We start from the raw sequence: 21,524 nt of genomic DNA on the forward strand, positions 1-21,524 counted from the left end.
TGCTGCTTGCTTTTTAGAAAAATTCCTACTTAGGCCTTTGCTAGATGAAAAATTTCTTCTACATCATGCTTCATTATATAGTGTAGATATATGCTAAATATGTCATACCCACAGGGAGAAATGACAGTACTAAACAGTCAGAGCCTACTATACTGTACGTTGATTTCCCCACTTATCTGTCTGCAGCAGGGAGTCTGACATCTAATTAGTGCAAAACCCACCAGTCTTGTTAAGCTGTGGTCTCCCCTATTGCTAATATCGCTTCAGCTGGTCAGGTATTAGCCATGGTGGCATATTATATTTACAACTACTTATTCATTACAAAATTTCAGCTTCCTACAAATTCAGAACGGCAACTTCTTACAAACATCCCTCATATCTCTTCCTTTTTAGAAAAAGCAATAATGACATCTATTTTACATCATATGTTAAAGATGAGGGCATTCAGGTTTTAGTAGCTTCTCCTGAGCATAATGCTATTCAGGATTTATAAATTCAAGAAGGCCTTGTGCTGGCTAAAGGGACACAAACCCTCAAGTTAGCAGTAGGTTTAAACTGAGTTTGCAGTAAGTAGTACAAAACAGTGGTTATTTGCATGCCCTGCTACTCCGGATTTGGTGTTGGTTTAGCTGTGCCCATTGCTAACTGGCTTCTGTTGGCTTCATTGAATGATTTTTACAGTGCAGACATGATTAAATGTGTGTTAAAAAGCAAGCAGGGACAGTGACACTGAGCAACAGAAGTTATTTCTGCTCAAAGCAGAAGAATATGAAAGCTGGAAAGAGAGGGAGAGTATTATAGAGTCTAAAACGGTGTGACTGATCCATTCTTATTAGGAATGAATAAAAAAGTATAAATCTGAATTTAAAAATGTTTTCTAATGTTTCTGTAGAACATAGAAATTTAACAACGTGATGGGGATTTCATTAAAGGTGCAGGCTCAGGCTGAAAACCCAAACATTTCTTAAGGAAAAATCCTTCCATCAAAAAAATCAGTAGCTGCCAATGCAGCCTGCAGAAGATACACATGGAAGACAGGGATTGGGGATTATGGGGGAGTGCCTGTTTACTAATAAGAAAGTTTTCCATTTTAGAATCTTATTTAGTTCTGAAATGCTCCAGTAAAAAAAAAAAAAAAGTACACCATGTTTTCCATGTTTTCCTTTCTCATCTACATTTCTGTAAATGTAAAATAATAAATGTAAACCAATTTAAAGTACATTTAATTTCCTTTCTAAAATCACCAAGTTAGTAAAATACATTTTTCTTGTTTATCCTCAGAGGGCCCTATGCTCAATTAATACCATGGTGTATAAAGATTGTAGAACTGCCACTAGGTACAGAACATGACAGTGATGCTGTGAGCTTATTTTGTTAACTCAGATTATTGTTTCTCTGTGGTTACTTGCAGCAACTGTACAGGCAGACATGGCATGGTTATTCCTTACCAGCTCATTGCTGCCATCCTCATCAAAATCCTCCTCTATCCCATCAGTCATCTCTTCTCCATCCCCATCTGCATCTGGCCCCCCTTCAATTGGCTCTTCCGTAGAGTTATCTGCATTCTCTGATATGCATTCCTCTTGAATCAAATCAGCAGTATCTTCCATATGTTTCTTCTGAGCTTCTGTAAGGAAAACATACTCTATAGAGATTCAGTAACCTTCCTTATTGGTGGCAAAGAAAAGTGCTCTGAGGAAGAAACCATCTTCCTCATCTCTAGATGTGCTACATTTGTAAAAAACAGTGTGTTAATATCTACCAGGCAAATATGATCAAAACCCTTGTTTTCAAAAATTAAAGCATGCATCAACCATAGTACCAACATGCTCATCTATCCCATGCAGTGGATGAAAGCTTGATTTACCAGCGGATCCAGCTTTTTGATTTTCTGCACTTTGCTTTGCCTTGGGAATCCGAGTGGCATAGTCACTGTATAATCATTTATGTGCAGCCAATGAGAAGTACATAAATCTCTATGCTCTGAGAAGCAGAAGGCTGTTAATTGCCAATAAGTGAACAAGGATTTGCATAAATTTGCTGTGAATATCTCAACAACCATACAGATTATCAACAAATCCTTCTAGACAACTGAACATATTTTTTATGGACTAAGTAACAGTTTCTCCCCGTTGGTATAATGTGCCGAGTTAACTGGAGGGCTTCCTATAATTTCTGCAAAGTGGTGAAAAGAAAGACCATTTCCATGGAGGCCCAGAGGATATGTTCTGGTTGGCTTAGCGTAGATAGCTGCATTGCTGTGATTATGTATTGCGAGACTCTTGGATATGCTGAGGAATTTCATCCAGCCAGCAGAACTCCAGAGGAGGATTGAGAGAGAAATGACAGAGACAGTCTGTCCAGAAGAGTGTTTGGAGGGATGAGATTCTTATTCCTATGCATATCAGGAGTTTAGATTAAAAGCTTTATGTACTCAGAGTGAGTACAGTCCAGAGAATTGGTTGCATGTAGCTGGAATACCAATGTTTTTTCAGTCTGAGGGTGACAATATCCATCAAGGATGAAATTTCTAGAACAAAATAATTTCTTTCTTTGTTAGACTGACTGTTCTCTTACACTAGTAGTGCATTACCTATTTTGTTGGACAGCCAATGAATCTGCAGATTGCCTGTGAAGCTCTATTTTTCAGCTCTATAAATATATTATTATTTTACTATAAGTTATTACCAGCTGCATATAGTATTCAAATCTGCTCATACTTTTTTGTGTCATAGTCTTAAACCAAGACATTTGTTTTTCCTTCTATCTCTGCGCATTTATTTTGCAATTTACTTTCATGTCTTCAGTCTTTGTTAGTCTCTAATCCCTCATTTTCAGACTCATTTACTGAAGACACATAACAAATAAGATTTTCTCCTTTAGTCACATAATTTCTTCAGAAAGATTCTTGGATTTAAAAAATAAAATGTCATCTTAGATAACTGCTTTGACAGTACTGTAGTCACATATATTAGTAGAAGATTCAGCCCATGGAGCCTCATCTTCTATTGGTAAGGTTCTCTATACAATACTGTGCTAGTTATAGGTCACTGTGTTACCTTACTGCACAAGGAAATGTGGATTCAATCAGCTATGTCTACTATGTCCTGCCCCACCATCTTCTGCCTCAAGCCACTTCTGAGATTAACTCAGCTGTGGCAGTGACAACTGACTCAACTTTGGTCAAGGCTTTCAAAAAGGGTTCCTGACATTATGGACTTAATACATTTAAATGGCAAAACTTTTAGGATACAGCTGCTAAAAAATTAGGTCACCTACTTAATTGAGTGAGAACATAAACTGGGTTCTTCAGAGGAGGCTAAAGTACTTGCTCAGCACCTAACTCTTTTGGGCTCTTCTGAGAAGCTAAACTTAAGATCCTACCTTTCAGCACCCATCTCTGATATTACAGGGAGAATATACTCCTCAAACAATTTTTTTTACTTCAGGACAGCTTCTTATCCCTGGCTTCCTGATTCAGATTTTTTTTTTTTTTTTAAGGAACTGTTCATTCAGTTCCCCTGTGTACAGGAAATCCTCATATTTATATTCCCCCTATTGACATTGTCAGAGATTGATAATAATAAGAGACAGAACATCAGGCATTATTGTAAGGAGAGATTTCATGCAGCTGTAGAGCAGTAACCAATATATGCAGTGAGCTTGTCTAGCTTGGTTGTTTAACCTGTCACATTTCTCCAGATGTAAAACTTTTAAGATTAATAATTAAATATTCTTCATGAAAGTGATACAAATTTAAAAAACACCCCAAAGGGCGAGGTGATGGCTTGATTTTTGTTTTGTGTAAACAAGACACAGATCCTCTCTCTGATTCCCAGTCTTAGTGAGGCCACTCCTTCTGGCAGAGGAAAGTAAGAAATAATATTGCCAGACCATAGAGAAGGAACAAAATCATCTCACATTTGAAATGGTAAATGAAATAGTTCAGCTACTGACGTAGCTTTATCTTATACAAATCTTTTAACTGAGGAAGCAATCATCTGCAGACTCAATACCCAGGCTGCATAAGCCTCTTCATCAGCTGAGGAGATTTAAATGGAGATCCAGGTTTACTAGTATTGCCGAGGTATGGTTTCTTCTTGCACCTTCTGATGAGAGGCAAGGAATATAGGGGATGGGTTTTGCACCCAATGTTTTAAAACATTAACAATTCAAAACCGGTTTTTAATCTAAGGAGATTACTCATTGCTTGTCTTCAAACAGCATAACAGTATGATTCAATACAAAACAACATTTTCCTCTTTGAGTTGATTTCTATTTGAATGAGTTGACTACAGTCCTTTAGCAAAAGTGAAAATTGGATATCAAAGTACAATGACATACAGGTTGTTTTGCATAGTAATGGATTTTATATAAAAGCTCCCTGAAGCAAGGTTGTGCCATATCAGAGCATTTCAGTACATAAGTGATTCAGTGGAGTGCCTTGCAATTACATCTTCTCTGATGATACCAACTTTTACCTAACTTGCATAAAGTACAAAATAGAATATAATGAACACATATTGTGAACGGTTCTCCTAAAGAGAGATAATCGCACTCTGTACTAATGGTTTACCTTAGACTTGGAAAAAAACATTCAACATATTTTGTGAGGTAAACTATAACAGCTGAGGGATTGGTCCTTGTCTATCAACTTAGAAAATAATTATTAATAAAAGGTAAGGTGTTTTTAAAGAGCTTGTTTTGATTGTATGTGTGGTTTTTTTTTTGTTTTTTTTAAATTTATTAACCACAAAATATTTTTCTGTAGTGTTCTGGCCTAGGAAGACATTCATTAGAGTTATTTCTGAACACCAGCAGGAAAATTCTGGGTTCAGAGAGATACCCCCACAGAGGATCAGGAAATAGGACAGGCACTTGGGAACAGGAGGGATCCAGATCTGATATATATTTTGCCAGTGTCAGGTTCATGAACCTCAACACCTAATTCCCACCAATGTTTTAGACAGTCTTGATGGAGCTCTGTTTATGTGTCCTGTTGGGTCTTTTAGGCTTCACCCAAACGATTTGAGTTAGGCAAGGGACACAAATCTAAGTCCCAAGACACCCAGGCAGCTGTGGATTCTGAGTCAGAATTTATTTCACACATTTCAGACAAAATACAAAAAACATAAAAAGTTTTCAGAAAATGGGGGTGGGAGGGGTGGGGGGGAAGGAAGTACATTGAGATTTTTCATGAGATAAGACCTGCATTTCCCCACTGCCTCTCATCAAAATCAGCTCGCTAATACACAGCTCCTGTACAGAAATATACTGTGTTATTTGTAAGGAAATAGCCAAGGAAATACCATAGACAGCAGTAAGAATTTAGATTGTTTTCTATATATACTATGGTGAAAATACAACCTTATAACTGCTCAGCATGACTTTAAAGTGCTGCCAGGTGAGATCATTCAGATAGAAATAATTAAATTAAAAAAGTAGTGTTTGATTTTGTCATTCCCAAGGTTTGCCTCAAAACAAAGCATTTCAAGCCAGAGGAAAGCTGAACTAGGGGCACAATTGTTTTTTCAGAGATGCCACAACTTCACACAGTAGCTTAGGTTGGAAGATTTATCTGGACTCTGCAAGTCTAAATCCTCTTCAAAGCAGGACCAAACTCAAAGGGACCTTGACCCAGTGAGTTTTGAACATCTCCAAGGATGGAGCTGCTACAGTCTCTCTGGACAGCCTGCTACACTTCTTAGTTACTTCTCTTTTTCTTCTATCAAACAGGAAATTCCCTTACTGCAACTTGTGATTATTGCCTATTGCCCAGGCAATAATTCCTGATATAGACAATCTAATAATTCTTAATGTGGATAGCACAAGCATCCCCAAGGTCAACAACCTCTAGGTTCATTCTGTTCAGTCAATTTTTAGTGATGTTTTGTTTCCAGAATATCTAGTAAGAAACTTTTATTTTCTTTCTTTTTTTTTTTTCTCCTCTACTACACCATAGAAAACAATACTAAAAATGATGCTGTATGTTCTGTGAAGAATATTAATTTATTCTTCTAATAGTTCTACCTGAGAGTTAATTTACCTTGCTTCAGGCCTCCATTATGTAGCAAAATTTATGGAAGGTTTCTGTTCTCTCTGGTCTGTCTGCTTGACTGATAACTAGATTCTAATTTAATTCATTTGACTACAAATTGCTTTCACCTACCTGCTTCAGCTTTTTGCTGCTTTTCAATCTTTTCCAGTCTCCCTAGCAAGGAGTCAATTTTTGTTTTGATTTGGGTTAATTCCTTCTTGATTGTTTGCAACTCATCTGATTTCACTGTGGAAAGAGCAAAAATGCAAATCATGAAATAAACAAAACATTATTTTTTCTTTCCTCTGTAATATAAAGTCTACTGTCTCATTTCAGTCAGTATTTTTAGAGATTTAACTTTTTAAAAGAACATTCTTAGTTAAAAATGCTGACTCCTAGGAAATGACAGGATTCTAAGCCCTAAAGGCAAGAGGTTATATGAGGTATATTGCTCTGCAATAAGCATTTGAGGCAAAACATCTCAAGGGCATTCTTGGTAAATCCAAGTAATTTTTACTGAAAAACAGCCTATAGTGAAATAATGATTCAAATATGACAGACAGTTCACAATCTTGCAATGCTATTTTGCTGGACTATTTTGTAATAATAGCAACAATAATAAAAAGGTCCCTCACAGTAGCACTAGGTATTTCTCAAAAAGAGTGAATGGTAACATAAATGCTAGAGCAGCCAGGAATGCAATGTTATGTTCCAGCTAACAACTTCATTCCAATAAGTGTTAAGTATTATTGCTTCAAAAGCTTTCAGTTCTGGTAATTTCTTGTACTTTTTCCAGGTATGGATAACAAATGAAAATATTTCTTTCTATGATCACGTCCAGGGATGCGGAGGCAATGCCTATAAATTAAGAGCTGAAATTTCCAAATCTTTGTTGCATTGAATTACTCTTCATTTATTGCATTCCCATTGTCTCATGTAAGAAGGAGTAGCTGCTTTGGAGGTGTTTTGGCTTCAGAAGAAACAGCACTGCAACACTCATGAATGACCTCATTATTTTGACATTATCAGGACATGTTTTTATGCTCAGAAGATAGTCCAAACAAATCCACTTGCCCTGTCTGTGCTAGGATATCGTGTTGAAAAGGCCAAGAAGAAAAAATGGGAACCCTGTGCTAGCAGAGGAAAATAAAGCCATTTATAAAGGTCAAGAGTAGATACCACAATTATCACTCTTACAACTCTTATAGGAGGAAATGGACTATGACCTTAAACTGTGAGGGACTGGTAATGGAAGAACAATGAGCAGTATTACTCCTCCATCCTTAATGTTACAGAGAGAGGACGCGCATTGACTTTGGTGTGTGTATCCAGAGCAGTGGGAGGGTTTTTTGGGACCCTGGGAAAAAGACTGGTCTGCTATGGAGAAGCACATGTTCCCTTTCTGCCCAAAGGGTCTCTGGCTACATCTTGCCATATCATTCCTGTTCATTGACTCTTGAGCATGTGTACCTGATAATTGAGTCTCATGGGTATTTTCATCATCAGTCAAAATCTGATTAAGTGTGCAGGCAAGGTACTGCCTGCTTCAGTGGTAGTAAATGACTATGTGTTTGCTTCAAAATCAGCCTTACTGCAAACTTAGAGCACATTCACAGAGGCTGAAACCAAGGCTCTTTAACTTAGAGTTTGAGTCATGTGCTTTATAGTTATAACAAGTCAGCTAAAGACAGTAGGTTGTTCTATGGGATAATGAACTTGTTTAATCATGTGTTCATATTGAGAAATTGCATATCTCACATTATCATAGGCTGAAACCTCTGGTCTTGTATTGAATGAATGGTAGGATTTAGAGAACAAAGCTTATAAGTAGTCTTTGTGCTAGACCCTTATAAGCTATAGAGTATTTGATGGATTTTTTTTTTTATATTTACTGAGCAAGGCCTTAAAATGTTCTTAGCAAAATAACAGCTCATTGTCCAGTCCCCTCAATATGTAACAAAACATTAAGATTCTGACAACTGTGTATTTAAAAGGTTACTCCTTCCCCAGGGGCAGTTGTTGAGCCATACTGGAGTAGCAAGGCAGCGCAAATCCCAGGCTGAGATGATGTGAATCTATCTAATGAGGAACACTAAGTGTTTGCTGCAACCTGCTATGAAGCCAGCTGGCAACACATCCCGTGTGGCCAAACTGTTGTGTTAGAGTTGTTTCCTTGACTGGCAAACACCAGGCTTGCCAAGGCATAAAAGGTCAAAAGTCAGAAGTGACACTGCAAGGACCTGATGGTATTTGTTCCCAGTCTAAAAAGTAAAGCAGAAAACATTTTCACTTCTGTGTTTGCTAAGGAAAGAGGCACATATATAGGGCTATTGTTCAACTCAAGTCAAACCTGCTGCTTCACAGGGGCTTTCCTGTGGTGTGTCAGTGAGAACTTCTTCTTTTTGAAGAAGACTACACCAGAGGGAACACAGATACAACAGTGAGGATTCAGTAACAAAGATGCTATAAGTGACTGAGGAGATTTATTGCTACCTTGCAAAATTCTTCTATACCAAAACTGTTTCCTCAAGATTTGGTCACTGAATGTACAACTTAATCCCATTTAATGGGGTGATTCCATCATAAAATCACTTCAATTTAACACTAAAAAAGACTGAAAAAAATTTGTACAAATTTTCAAAATCATTCTCATAGAAAAATTCTACTCTGCGTTATGTTGTACTGGGTATCTCTGTAGTAAGCAGCAATTACTATAGACAAATTATGAAGGGTCCTGATGGGCAACAAGCTGAATATGAGCCAACAATACGCTCTTGTGACAAAGAAGGCCATCAACATCCTGGGCTGCATCAGGAGGATTATTGCCAGCAGTTTGAAGTAGATGATCCTTCCCCTCTACTGAGCACTTGTGAGGCAACATCTAGAGTACTGTGTCCAGTTCTGGGCTCCCCAGTACAAGAGGAAATGAAGAAGACAAAGCCAGACTCTTCTCAGTAGTGCCCACTAACACATCACAGACCACTGGCACAAATTAAAGCACATGAAATTCCATCTAAACACAAGAATTTATTTTTTTTTTTTTTTTAATTTTTTTCCCCCTGTGAGGGTGGTCAAACACTTGCACAGATAGGCTGTGGAAGCTCCATCCTTGGAGACATTCAAAAGCTGTCTGGATACAATCCTGGGAAACATGCTGTAGGTGACCCTGCTTGAGCAGGGCAGTTGGACCAGATGAGCTCCAGAGGTCCCTTCCAACCTCAACCATTCTGTGATTCTGTGATTCTGAGGTATAGAGCTTGGGAAAGAATTTAGGCTTTTTAAGCACAGTGTTATGACAAAGAAAAAAATATAAACTCTGTAAATACTGTGCTTCAGATATCCTACTTTAAGTATACAAATTGTCCTTTAAAACTTAATGGATTTTTTTTTTAAATTGATCTCAGGCAAGAAATAAAGCACTTGATAAACATGAAACCAGAGCTGCATGTGTTCAAAATATCTGTTCATCTGCTTTTGAGTAATGGAATAGGAAAATAAAGTAGCTTACTGCCTTTTTTTAAGGTTTTTTTTGTTTGGTTGTTTTTTTTTTTTTTTCCTATTAACAGATAAGCAATGGGAAGCAGATGTCAGAAACGCTGAAAGGGAAAGAAATTGCTAACAGAATTCCTCAAGCACTGGCACCAAAATGGCTAAATATCTTCAACAACTTTGATGCAAAAAAGTAAATAAACAGGAGAAATTTTCTGATGACATGAAATTGGAAATATCATCTCTTCAGGGTGAACTGGAATGGAAGGAAGAGTGAGGTGATTTTAAGGAAGGCTACATTAGAAAAAAGGTGAAATGTAATTGCACTGAAAAAAAGTCCTACACTTGACTGACTAACAGCAGAACTTCTACTCCTAACATTGAAGATCATCAGTGGGAAAAGTCAGTGACAAAATTATCCTCAGGTGTAGTTGTAAACTGAGCTTGACAATAGGCTATCACTATAATGCAGCCAAGAGGAAAAAAACACAGTACTAGGATGTGTCAAATGATGTATTGCTAAAGATGGGGAAATATAATGCCACTGTACAAGGACCTGGAGAGAACTCATCTGGAATAATGTGTACAGGTTGAACCATTGAATTCTAGCAGGTACATGGGGAGAAGGGCCGTGAAACTGAGCATAAGAATGGAAAACCTGTAGTGTGACAGAAGAGTTTTGCTTGTTTGCCTGAGACAAAAGAAGATAAAAGAAAATAAAACTTTTGAGCTAAAGCAGTGTTGGCACAACAAATGGATATGAACAAGTGAGAAACAAATTTAAGCTGGAAATTAGAAGAAAGAGAGACAAACAAAAGCTGAACCTTAACTAGCTTTAAGATGGAGCTTAAAGATGATGTGGCTACTTGCAACAGTAAGGAATTAGATTCAGTGATCCTTTCCAGCCCTCTGCCAGGAATACAAGGGCCTTCCAGAATGCATCTTTCATTGAAGCATCTAGCACCAAAGGAGACAAACTGCATCCAGCTCAAAACAAAAGATTTAAATTGAGGTCAATCACATTTTTAGAAATAAAAGTGCTACTGTTGGATTACAGCTATATTTGTGAACCATTTTTTTTTTACCATAAGTACAAATTGATTCATCCACAAAGCATGATTCAGATTTCTTTGGATATAAATGTCACATATTTGTATCTAAGCCCTTCACGTTTAATGTAGAATATTATATCATGTTGTATTTCTTTAGGTTTCACTGAAAAATGGGTTAGCTGATGAAGCTAAATATAAACTACATGAGTCAAAATGAATTAGTTTAAAGGCATAATTCAGTACATATTGTAACATCTTAAGTTCTACTCCTTAATCTCAAGCACATAGAGTATCAAACATTTGATTAGTGCTTTCCTCCTATTTCCAGTTGTGTGAAATGAAAGTGCATAATCCAAGAGCTTCAGTTTCTATATTGGCAGAAAAAGTGAGCTTTTTCCAGTTCTAAATAGCAATCTGCATCTGCTGCTTCACACCATTAACATGAAGAACTAATAGGTATAATTTCCACACTAATATGTTTCATTTTGTGAGTTACTTCTGATAATGTGAGAAGGTAGATTTATTTTTTTCTAGTCTTTGGAGTTAAAAAGCAAACAAAATATTGTTGACTGATCCTTGAAAAAATTATAGATTCAGGAAATAAATAAAATCTTCCTAACTTATTTTGTGTTTTGGAAGCAAACTTGGAACACATATTGGCACATTTTGGTAGAGAATTTGCTGCATTGGCAGATATTATTTTTGCAAATGTACACATCGATAAGCAAGGCATTTTTGGTATTATGTTTTTATAACATCTTTGCTGTGTGCTACACCAAATTTCAGGTTTTGGATTGCTAGTTTTCAGAAGTAAGTCCCTCTAATCTTGTTAATTTCACTGAGGACTCCTCTGTGTTCTGACTAATATTACATGTATGGGTTCATTTTCTGGATCCAGTCTGAATGTGAACAGCTATGAGAACAGTTATGCCTATGAGATTTCTCCTTATATCTGAAAAGTATATTAGAAGATGTGATCTTATGAGAGTTTTCATGTTTGGGGTTAAAATCTTTCAAGCATAGGCAATACCATTTTGATATAGTTAATTTTGAACCTGCGATTAAGCTCTTTTATGGTCTTGAATTTCATTAAAACCCAAAATAGCTTCCTTCACACAAACTATGTTACCTGTTATTGTTACCCCTTATTGAAGAGACCCTTATTTAACTAGCAACAAATTACAATTAAAATCAACAGTGCATTAGTTCAAGGAGTTAAGATTAACAGTATAGAGTAAGGGGCAACAAAATATTAAATTGCTTAATCTCACAATTCAGTATAACCAACTTATCTGAGAAAATGGCAAAAGAAGCTGCAAAACACACATTCTCCAGTTTCCAACTTGAAACCCCTAAGGGAATGACTCTGTTATTTCTCTGATAAATGTCTTACAATAAGCTGATTACATTCCTGTCCAAGTCAACAAAATCATGTTTCTGCCTTTTTGATGGGTTGGTTGGACTTGACAAAAAGGGAAGTAATTCCATGGGGAAATCAAGCATGGAAGTCTGTATACTGTGTATCTGACTCCTTTTAAAGGTGTGCTGCAGGCAGAAAAAACATTTTCTGTAATTTATTCCAGCATGATAAATAGTTTCTGCAGTTGTGTTCCAATTGCCATTGTAAAGAACTTACAGTGGAAACTCAACGAGAGTCAAAACATCAGCGCACATTTTTAGTGGTGCATCTTGCAGTTATCCCTTCAGTGTTAAAGAGCTGGATCCAAAGAAGATCTTGTCACCCGGAGCTCTAAGACTGACATTTTTAGAATTCATATCACACCTGAATACATTGAAGGATACATTCACCAGGTCATAACACTGTCAGGATCTTTACACTCCTGATTGCACTTCCATTAAATAATTTACAGGTTCTGCAACATTTCCTATGTTATGCAGACAGTGTTTTGGAGGTCTTATAGCAAGTGATTATGGGTACTCAGATTAGGGTTGAATCCTATAATCTATGTTATGCATTACTTAAGTCCTGACATGGTGGTACAAAACATTTTCTGAAATGCAGAATAAATAATAAAGGAAATTTGGTGATTATTCTGAGGCACACATATTTATATGTTAATATAATGTGCTCTGTCCCTTTCACTACAATGAAAATCCAGATTTCTGGGTGAGAGATTTCCTTGACATCTGTTGGGATATACTAAGATCCTCAGCTCTCTAGAAGAATTACTCTTGTTCTGGAAAATGACAAATATATATAAAAATCTAATCTGAAAATAATTCATCTTCTCAAGGCAAAGTGAGTCCAAAAAGCCCATTCTTCTTAGACCATGCTTTAGGACAATTAGTGAATTCAATTCACTGATACTACTAACTTGTCATATGGATAAGACAGCAGTAAAGGATGGACAAAGGAGATATAATGAATGAATCTGTAAGTGTATATACATAATAAAGCTTTGATTCACTGTGTGAAAAGAGTCAAGGGCTGGAAAACACTAACAAAATTTCAGTTCTAAGTCTACTGAAGTGAAGATCTTGAGCTGTATGTTTTCTTTTAAATTAATATAAGGAATCATAATTCATTACTTAAAGTATTGAGGAAAGACAAAAAGCAGCTATGGACAAATGGATTATTTCAAGATGTGTATGAAAGTGTCTAAGCTCATGTTCATCCTCCAGAAAATAAAGGAAGTGTTGCTACTCCCAGATATCCTCTTAGGGTGCGAGTGAGCTCCATAACATTGCACCTAAATTTAGATGTCTTCCTGTGTCCTAGGTATCAAAGTACCCTTCATTGGTAATGGACATCTAGACAACTAATTCTCTAGAGACTTGTGTGTGATTCAACTGCACAGCCAACAGAGCCTCTCTTTCTCAGAATGTCATCCTTTCCAAGGAATGGCTTGAGCTCCTTGTTCCTCAGTGTACAACATTATCTATAGCTCTGTTTATCATATTTCCATTCTTTCAGTCACATACATATTTATTAAATGTTTTCTTTCAGGGCCTCTGATACCATCAGTTCATACAATAGGATCAAGAATGGATCCTAGTGGGCTCCCTAGAGCTCTATCTTTGTTAGATGCTAGTGTGTGAGATTTGGATATATTATTCAAACAGAGTGTATTGGCTCATGCTGATGCCATAACTAACCCCTCTTGTGGTAATATGTACTTATTTAATGATTGTGTTTAAGACAGCAAGATGCTTTGTTGGCCAGTCTGTTACTGCAAGTGTCTTATTTTGGTCCCTTCATTCTTTCTAATATCTGATCCCTACCTGATCTCTCTCTTCCTCTTCCAGTGACGCTTCCAAGGACTGTATCACTCCACATAAGGGGCAGGGGAAGACAGGTGGGTGCTGAAAGATGCACGAAGAGGAAGATAAAGTTCCCAGGACATACTATGGGGTAGGGAGCTTGGTGAACATGGAGGGGGGAATACCTATTGTTCATCAGCTCTTCTAAGGTCAACTCACTAAAGAAGGGTTGAATAACCCCAAGTTGCCAGTCCTGTTTTGGACTCCCTCTAGAACAGGCAAGGACACTTCGCCTCTTTCTACCTTCAAAGGAATCTGGCAAAAAAACCACACACAACCCAACCACCCCTGCCCCCCCACAGCCCACCCCCCATCAGCTCACATACAACCCTCAATTCTCAACAGAAATCAATGTACTTCTATCTATAACAAGGTTATTAGCTTTGCTTTATTTTCAGATGTTCATAAGACATCATGGTGCATAAACAGTCAGGATTATAGGAGATTTTAAACAGGCTTCTTCTGAGGCCAAGGGAGTAGGTCAAATGTTAGTTGAAGGGATTTCCTTCAAAAGTTGCATCAGTGTGCTCTTTGTCTTGCAGAAAAGGCATGGCAGCTTTGATAATCAAACCAGTTTTTCAGGCCAAAGGCTGAGGGTAGTAAATGACTGCAACAAAGCTGTACAGTGGAAGCTGTCTGCTTGCAGAGATTACTAGGTTCATTGTTTAAATAATATCCAACTGATGTGAGCAACTCACATTTGGATCCTGAGGAAGAGGCCCCACTTGAGGTGGATCGTGATGCTCCTTTCATGGAGAAAACCCCTTTTCCTCTGCGAGTTGTTGTCACAGTCACACGAGGACGCTTCAGTGGAATCACTGCACGGGGTGGTGGGGGGACACGACCATGGTAATCAAACAACCTAGAAAAGATTAAGTCAGCTGGACTCCATAAAACCTTCTGTGATTTCATGTCGTGAGAGCCCTGTCAGCTAAATTTTCATGTTATCTTTCAGAAAATTACGCTTTGAAACCATAATCACTTTATATCTCAGTCAAAATAGATTTCAAAGACCTATGCACAAGAAGAATAATTACTGGGTGTAACTTAGAAATCAAATTACAGCATTGTTCATACATTAAGGAAAGGTATAATGTTGAAGAAGATCCCAGGGAAGTATGCAACTGGTATACAAAGAATCCTCTCCAAGGAGGATTCCTGGAGACCCTGGTCTGCATATCAATATGGAAGGTGGAGAGGAGTGAAGAACCCTTGGCCAAACCCTGTCAATCACTGCAGAAGCTGATAAGCCATCTGTTTGCAATCCTGGGCTGACAGTCTGGCACCCTTTAAACAAATGCCATCCTTCTGTCAACTTTGAATAAACTTTGTGATGATAATACCAAAACACACCTCTGGCTCAAAGGCCTCCAGCCTCCAAGATGTGACCACTCCCCTACTGAGCGTACACTCTGAATTTTATGTAACCTATACCTTAAAAGGGAAAAAAAAGAGTTTTTACCAATCACAATAAAAGTCACTCAAGCTCCACCTTGAAGGTAAAAACGGTATAAAAGTAGCCCAGAGAAAGGGGGATGTCAGGGAGATACCATCACAGACAAGTCAGGGAAGTTATCATCACAGACCTCTGACTGCTGAGGTCAGCAGACAGGCTGAATCTCTCTTCCCCCACATAGGGACGCCTTTGGGTAAGATTTATACTGCCCCGAGGACTTTCTTGGAGACTCAGAAACCTCTATAGAACTGTTTTCCAACTTAGCACTTTTAGTAATTTGTAACCTTGATGCCTGTATATGCTTCTGCAGACAGTAGATTATCACCGGCAATCCACACAAATCTGTATTATTCCTGTTGTTTTATTAAAGTGCCTTATTCAATTATTAAATTGCTGCACAGTTTCTCACTGGGAGCCACCTTATAGGCTGGGGAAATCCATAGATTGTGACTGGACAGAAGGTGCAGGGCACTATCAAGTGAATCCAGAATTAATGCACCCGGACTTGTAGTGCCACATTGAGTAAACTGTGCCTGTCCGTAACTAGCCACACCATTTCCCAGTGGACACCACTAAATTCTGCAGGTTTAGCTGTGAGAGTCCACAAATCCTGGGCAGATGGGCGTGCAGCGCACTATTGAGTGAATTTGCTGTTGTGGGACTCGTAGTGCTGAATTGGGCATCACTCAAGATCTAAGCCCAGCCGCCCCCAGCTCCTCTAATATCCAAGGGTAAGCTGGAACACAAGGGGGTTTATTTCCTGCCAAATTAACACCGTCTTAACGCAACAGCATATTAAGTGCCATATTCAGATTTCAGTCAGTCACAGCCCAATGCGTAGCTCAGGTTTTTTGTGTAATTTAAATGAGGGATACGTTACTGGACTGATATTTGTAGAATGGAAAATTCATAAGCTGCTTTCCACAGGTCCACATCATTTTTTTTGCACACAACTAGCAGTAGTAGATATTGTTGTAGTGACATTTCATCTCCTTTATTACATGCATGGCTTAAATTCTAGTTTTCTCTCTGCTATCCTTAAAGACAGAAAAAGAAAAGAACTTTTCTGAAGCCAATCATCCCCATAAAGAAATATCCTCCAGTTTGCAAAATACCAAGAGTCATTATAGTGAGGGACCTGTATGTCTTTCTGAATGCATAGAAAAGAGGTTCCAGCATATCTTATCTTTACTGAAGAATGAATTGATGTAGAATCACTAAAATACCCAAGCATGCTTAATAAAAAAAAAGTCTTGTTCAAACCAAAACCACTGTAGCAAGTAGATATTCAGAGAATTACCACTACAGTCAGTAAAAGATACTCTATAACTAAAATGAAGTAATGTTCCCAAAGAAGAATACCCAAATCCTAAAACCAGTTATCGACAGCAGCTAACTAACCTCCACAGAAGAAAATAAAGGCAGTAGAAAAAGTAATAAAAGCTACAGATATACTTAGAACATAAAAGCTATGGGCTCTGAATACGACAAATCAGGAGACGAAAGTTTAGAAAAAGGAAGATTTCCAGTTCAGAGACTGAAGCAGAGGAACAAGCAACATTCTCACAAAATAGATAGATACACATTTGAAAACAGAGACACAAGAAACAGTAATTCACTCACCACAGTGTCAGCATGCTGAACAGGAAGCAGAATCATACTTAAGTCTTCTAGGCCATTTTCTGGCAAGTAAATACCTAATGCTTAAATCCCAGGATCCTTACTGTTGTCTGTACTGTAATCCTACAGACAATACAACCAGCTCCTTCCTTTTCCATAGTTGCCTACAAAATGTGTCACAGAGATCCGGTCACCCCCACTGAACTTGAACTCCGTGGCCTTGAATGTTCTTACTGAATAAGCAGTTTCTAGCCATTGTGAGCATAACTAAACAATTGTGTATGTAGATCATAGAATCACGGAATCACGGAATTGTAGGGGTTGGAAGGGACCTCTGGAGATCATCTAGTCAAAACCCCCTGCCAAAGCAGGTTCACCTAGAGCAAGTTGCACAGGAAAGCATCCAGGTGGATTTTGAATTATCTCCAGAGAAGGAGAACTCCACAACCTCTCTGGTCAACCTGTTCCAGTGCTCTGTCACCCTCACAGTAGAGAAGTTTTTCCTCATGTTTAAAAGGAATCTCCTGTGTTCCAGCTTTTGCCAGTTGCCCCTTGTCTTATCACTGGCCACCACTGTAAAGAGTCTGACCCCATTCTCTTGACACCTGCCCTTTAGATATTTATCAACATGAATAAGGTCCCCTCTCAGTCTTCTCTAGGCTAAACAGGCCCAGCTCTCTCAGTGTATCCTCATGAGAAAGATGCTCCAGCCCCTTAATCATCTTTGTAGAATGCCTCATCCAACCTGGCCTTGAACACTTCCAGGGAGGGGGCACCCACAACTTCTCTGGACAACCTGTTCCAGTGTCTCACCACCCTCATTGTAAAGGGTGTTGAATGTGATGTGTTTATTGATGAACACTAAAACATTTTTTTGACTTTTAACAGAAATATTATTGTTTGTTGTCACTTATCATTTATCATATTGGATGTTCTGCAGGTTGGTCACAACCTCCTGTTTAACGTTATTGGAAAAAAATATTTCAGAAGAACTGTAAGCTATCATGCAAAAGATCATTATGCAATTATTCATATAAAAATTATTCATATAAAAATCCAAAGGTGATTTTTTTATAGCTTCCAATAATTTATGTTTAGGTAATGTGCTGAAGTGCAAAACTATACTTATTTTTTTGAAATATATAAAAGGACTATTGTCTAGTATTAGTATTCATACTTTTATTTTTGAAATTATGCAAAGATTTTGGGCTTGGTATTTTGTTGTATCAGGTTCTACATATCTAAATTATATGATTTCTTTTAAAAAATTCTTCCTTTTATCAGTTTTCAAGTATACTACCTATTTTACTTGCACTTGTAATATGAGAAATGATAAACAGAAATGCATGTAACACTGACTTTTCTGTCACTCACCCTTCTAAATTGTGCAGTCCTGATCTTGTTAGTCTGTCTTCCTACAGATTGTATTTTACAGCACTAACCATTCTTTCCACCCTTTTCTTACCCCAGTACTGCTTTAATCAAGATAAGACAGGTGCATTTTCTCTTCAGGGAAATGGGAAATTAATGAATATAAGAAAAACAAACAACCAACAACCCAACCCTATGGTTTGGGATAAAACACAGAAATTCTGAAAGTTCAGAAATTTAAAGAATCACAACAATATTTCTTAATTTGTATTTCCTATAGGAATGTTGATAGTACATTGAACTTTTCATGGGCTTTTTTTTCCCCATGCCTACTATATAGAGCTTTTCATCTTCCACTTCCATTAACTTGGATCTAACAGATACCCTTAACCTCCTAAGTTTTTTACTGTCAATAGATCAGCCTATCCAACCTTGTGAGGCCAACCTCATATTTTGCATTTTCTACCATAAAACTTCTGCTGTCTTAATCCTGAAAAAATTCTAAATCAGAAAATTATACTATTGAATAGATTTATGTACATATTTCACTGTCAGCGGGTTTCCATAATAAGACAATGACCAAGATAGACACCGAGTTCCACAGAAACAATCTTTAATGTCACATAAGTATTTCTTTTGTTGTGGAAATGTAACCATATGTAACCACAACCAAAGCCAACCATATAGTTGTTTATATTTTTGCTAGCCATAATATACAGAATTAGGGAAAAAACTAAAGACATATCACCTTAGTATTCAGGTGGCATAGATCAGAAACAGTACTCTGTTTAAAAATATACAAGTCTACTGATGAAATTCAGAGCAGTAACATTGGGGAAAGTGAAAACAAGCCTGTGGAAGTTAACTTTTCACAGGATATGAGCTGCTCCTCCTGTCAAGGCTGGACTGAGCAGAAATAAACTGCATTGATCACTTTTACTCCATACATTTATAGCTCACTATTTTTAGCTCTGTCCAACGTGAGCGTGGTCACATAGATGCAAAAACAAAACTAGTGGCTCAAATTTAATCAACCTCAGGAAAAAAACAAACCAAAAAGCCGTTGTTTCTACATTTTTCTTACAGTGTTCCTGAGCAGAAAGGTGCATAGCACACAGTAACTTAACTTCAGGGTGTAAACTGCTTCCCTGCTATTGTCCAGTTTTACATAAAAGAAATCTCAGATTAGACGAGGTTGGTGGAACAATGCTTTGTTCCCCTCTGACTCACTTAGCCTATGCTAAATCAGGCTGCTGTAATGCAGAGACACAATACTGCTGGATCACAAGTCGGTTGTCTGTGGTCATCCATGTTAATCCTGAGTTGTGGTGATTCTACTACATCTGAATAAATAAACTCCCACAGTGCTGAGCCAGGTTGTGTGTATGTACTCAAGGCACAAGTTCCCAGTTGCTCAGGTATCCACACTTCTTTTCCTCCTATAGAAATACACATGCTGTTCAGCTTGTGGTTTTGCTTCCCTCAAAGCCCTTCTAGATGTTCTCAGAAGACACATTTTTCAGGAGACTTTTTATATCTTTTCATACATATGGATGAAAATACAAAGACTTGAGTGTCATACTGAAAATTTTACAGCTGCTATATATTTCAATGAAAATAAGCCTGGAAAAACTCTAGAAGAAACACTTAGCAATTAAACTACCATTAAAACGTTCAGCACAGAGAATGCCCCAAAAGCTCTTAGAGAGTTATAAGACCAAAAGAGCTGTTTAATAAGCATATATTTGATGGTGGTAATCTTCTCTGTTTGTGAAACATTCAAACAGTCTTCTTCTGATGCACAATAGAAATAATGAAATGAATAATGTGTAAAATCAGAACAGACCTGTCTAACCAAATGATGTGATTACATTATAAACAAACAGTAGAAATGGCGTAAGAAGTAAGAAAATATAACCTCACATACCGATTGTAGAAATCATCTCTGTAGTAATCATAATCAAAGACATAACCACTGTGGAAAAACAGAGAAAAACAAGAATGAACTGGTTTATAGAAAATTACACACTGATTAAAACTTTTGTGCAATATTGGCTTACTCTCACATTCCAAGTCCTTCTACAAAGTCCTTCCACTTTTCCACAACATACATTGTACATTATGTTTGTCAATACTGTTGTCAGCTATCACTGTAGTATATTTGGAAATGCGAAGTCTGGGGCACACAGAACAGTGTAAATAGTTGACAGCACATATAGAAAAGATTTAACACAGCACAACAACTCTGTAAATAGAGCATCATTATAGTGTAATTCCCTGAGTGATCAAATGAAGTGAACACTCTAATACTGCAGCCTTCTTTGCTGGGCTAACAGCATGATCGGTGGACTAGGAAGACTGTTAAATACATTAAAGATTGATAAATGAGTGTGTAGGTGAGCAGAAATAAGACAATGAATTTAATTTATGCAAAACATGAAAAGAGTTGAACTGTTGGTCCTTGAGTTCACCAAATCTTCTTTCATTGTAAAGAGAAAATAAGAAAAAGTTAGGAAAATGAACAATGCAAGAAACAGTGTTACAGAGATGCCTTTCCTCTCAGGTTCAGAATAGGATACACATACCAGCCTGGGAAAAGACAGACAACATCAGGGGAAACAAATATAGGTAGGAAATTGCAAAGGTCCAGGGGAAAACTATTTTTGAGCTGTCAATTGCAAAGTCAATCCTAGATTGATTTTCCTAGTTTTATATTCCATTAGCAACTTTCTACCTTTATGGTGAAGAAACAGCAATGAAGTCCATCTATCTCACACATCCAAAAAAATAGAACCAAAGAGCTAATAAATGATCTGCATGGAAAAGTTACAAGGGATTTGGACTCTGCCTGATGAAGGAATAGTAACACAAACCCTAAGTTTTTTCACTTGCCTGAGAGGTACAATTATGAATAGTAAAGGATGAGAGGCATGAAGAAAGTATCACAAAAGAAAAGGAGAAGCTTTAAATAATTAAGCAGAAAGGTAGAAAGAGAGAGAGTTAGAAAGGACAAAGCACAGAAGAAAATATTAACTGAAAATAAAGTGGTGTGAATGATGGTAGCTACACATTAATGAAGTTCGTCTTCACGGGGTATGGACTTGTGGATAATTTCTGCTCTTGAACATTGAGCAAAATGTCTTCAATCTTTTTTTTAGTGCATAATTTGAAGAATGGGTCAAGAATACTGGAGTTCTTTGAGTTTGTTTTTCCTTAT

At 37.4% G+C, this 21,524-nt stretch overlaps 1 protein-coding gene across 1 annotated transcript; it reads right to left on the bottom strand.

Moving 5' to 3' along the window:
* Positions 1-1,405: 1,405 nt before the first annotated feature.
* On the bottom strand, positions 1,406-20,313 carry LOC104519402 (RNA-binding Raly-like protein; the record flags this gene model as incomplete). Its single annotated transcript, XM_010168420.2, has 5 exons — positions 1,406-1,627; positions 6,170-6,283; positions 13,822-13,902; positions 14,559-14,722; positions 20,235-20,313. Coding segments are annotated over 5 exons (660 nt in total), but the record flags the coding sequence as incomplete, so codon positions are not given.
* Between the last annotated feature and the right edge of the window lie 1,211 nt (positions 20,314-21,524).

The sequence above is a fragment of the Antrostomus carolinensis genome, unplaced genomic scaffold (assembly GCF_000700745.2).
Source record: "Antrostomus carolinensis isolate BGI_N321 unplaced genomic scaffold, ASM70074v2 scaffold6435, whole genome shotgun sequence".
In the NCBI taxonomy this organism is placed as follows: domain Eukaryota; kingdom Metazoa; phylum Chordata; class Aves; order Caprimulgiformes; family Caprimulgidae; genus Antrostomus; species Antrostomus carolinensis.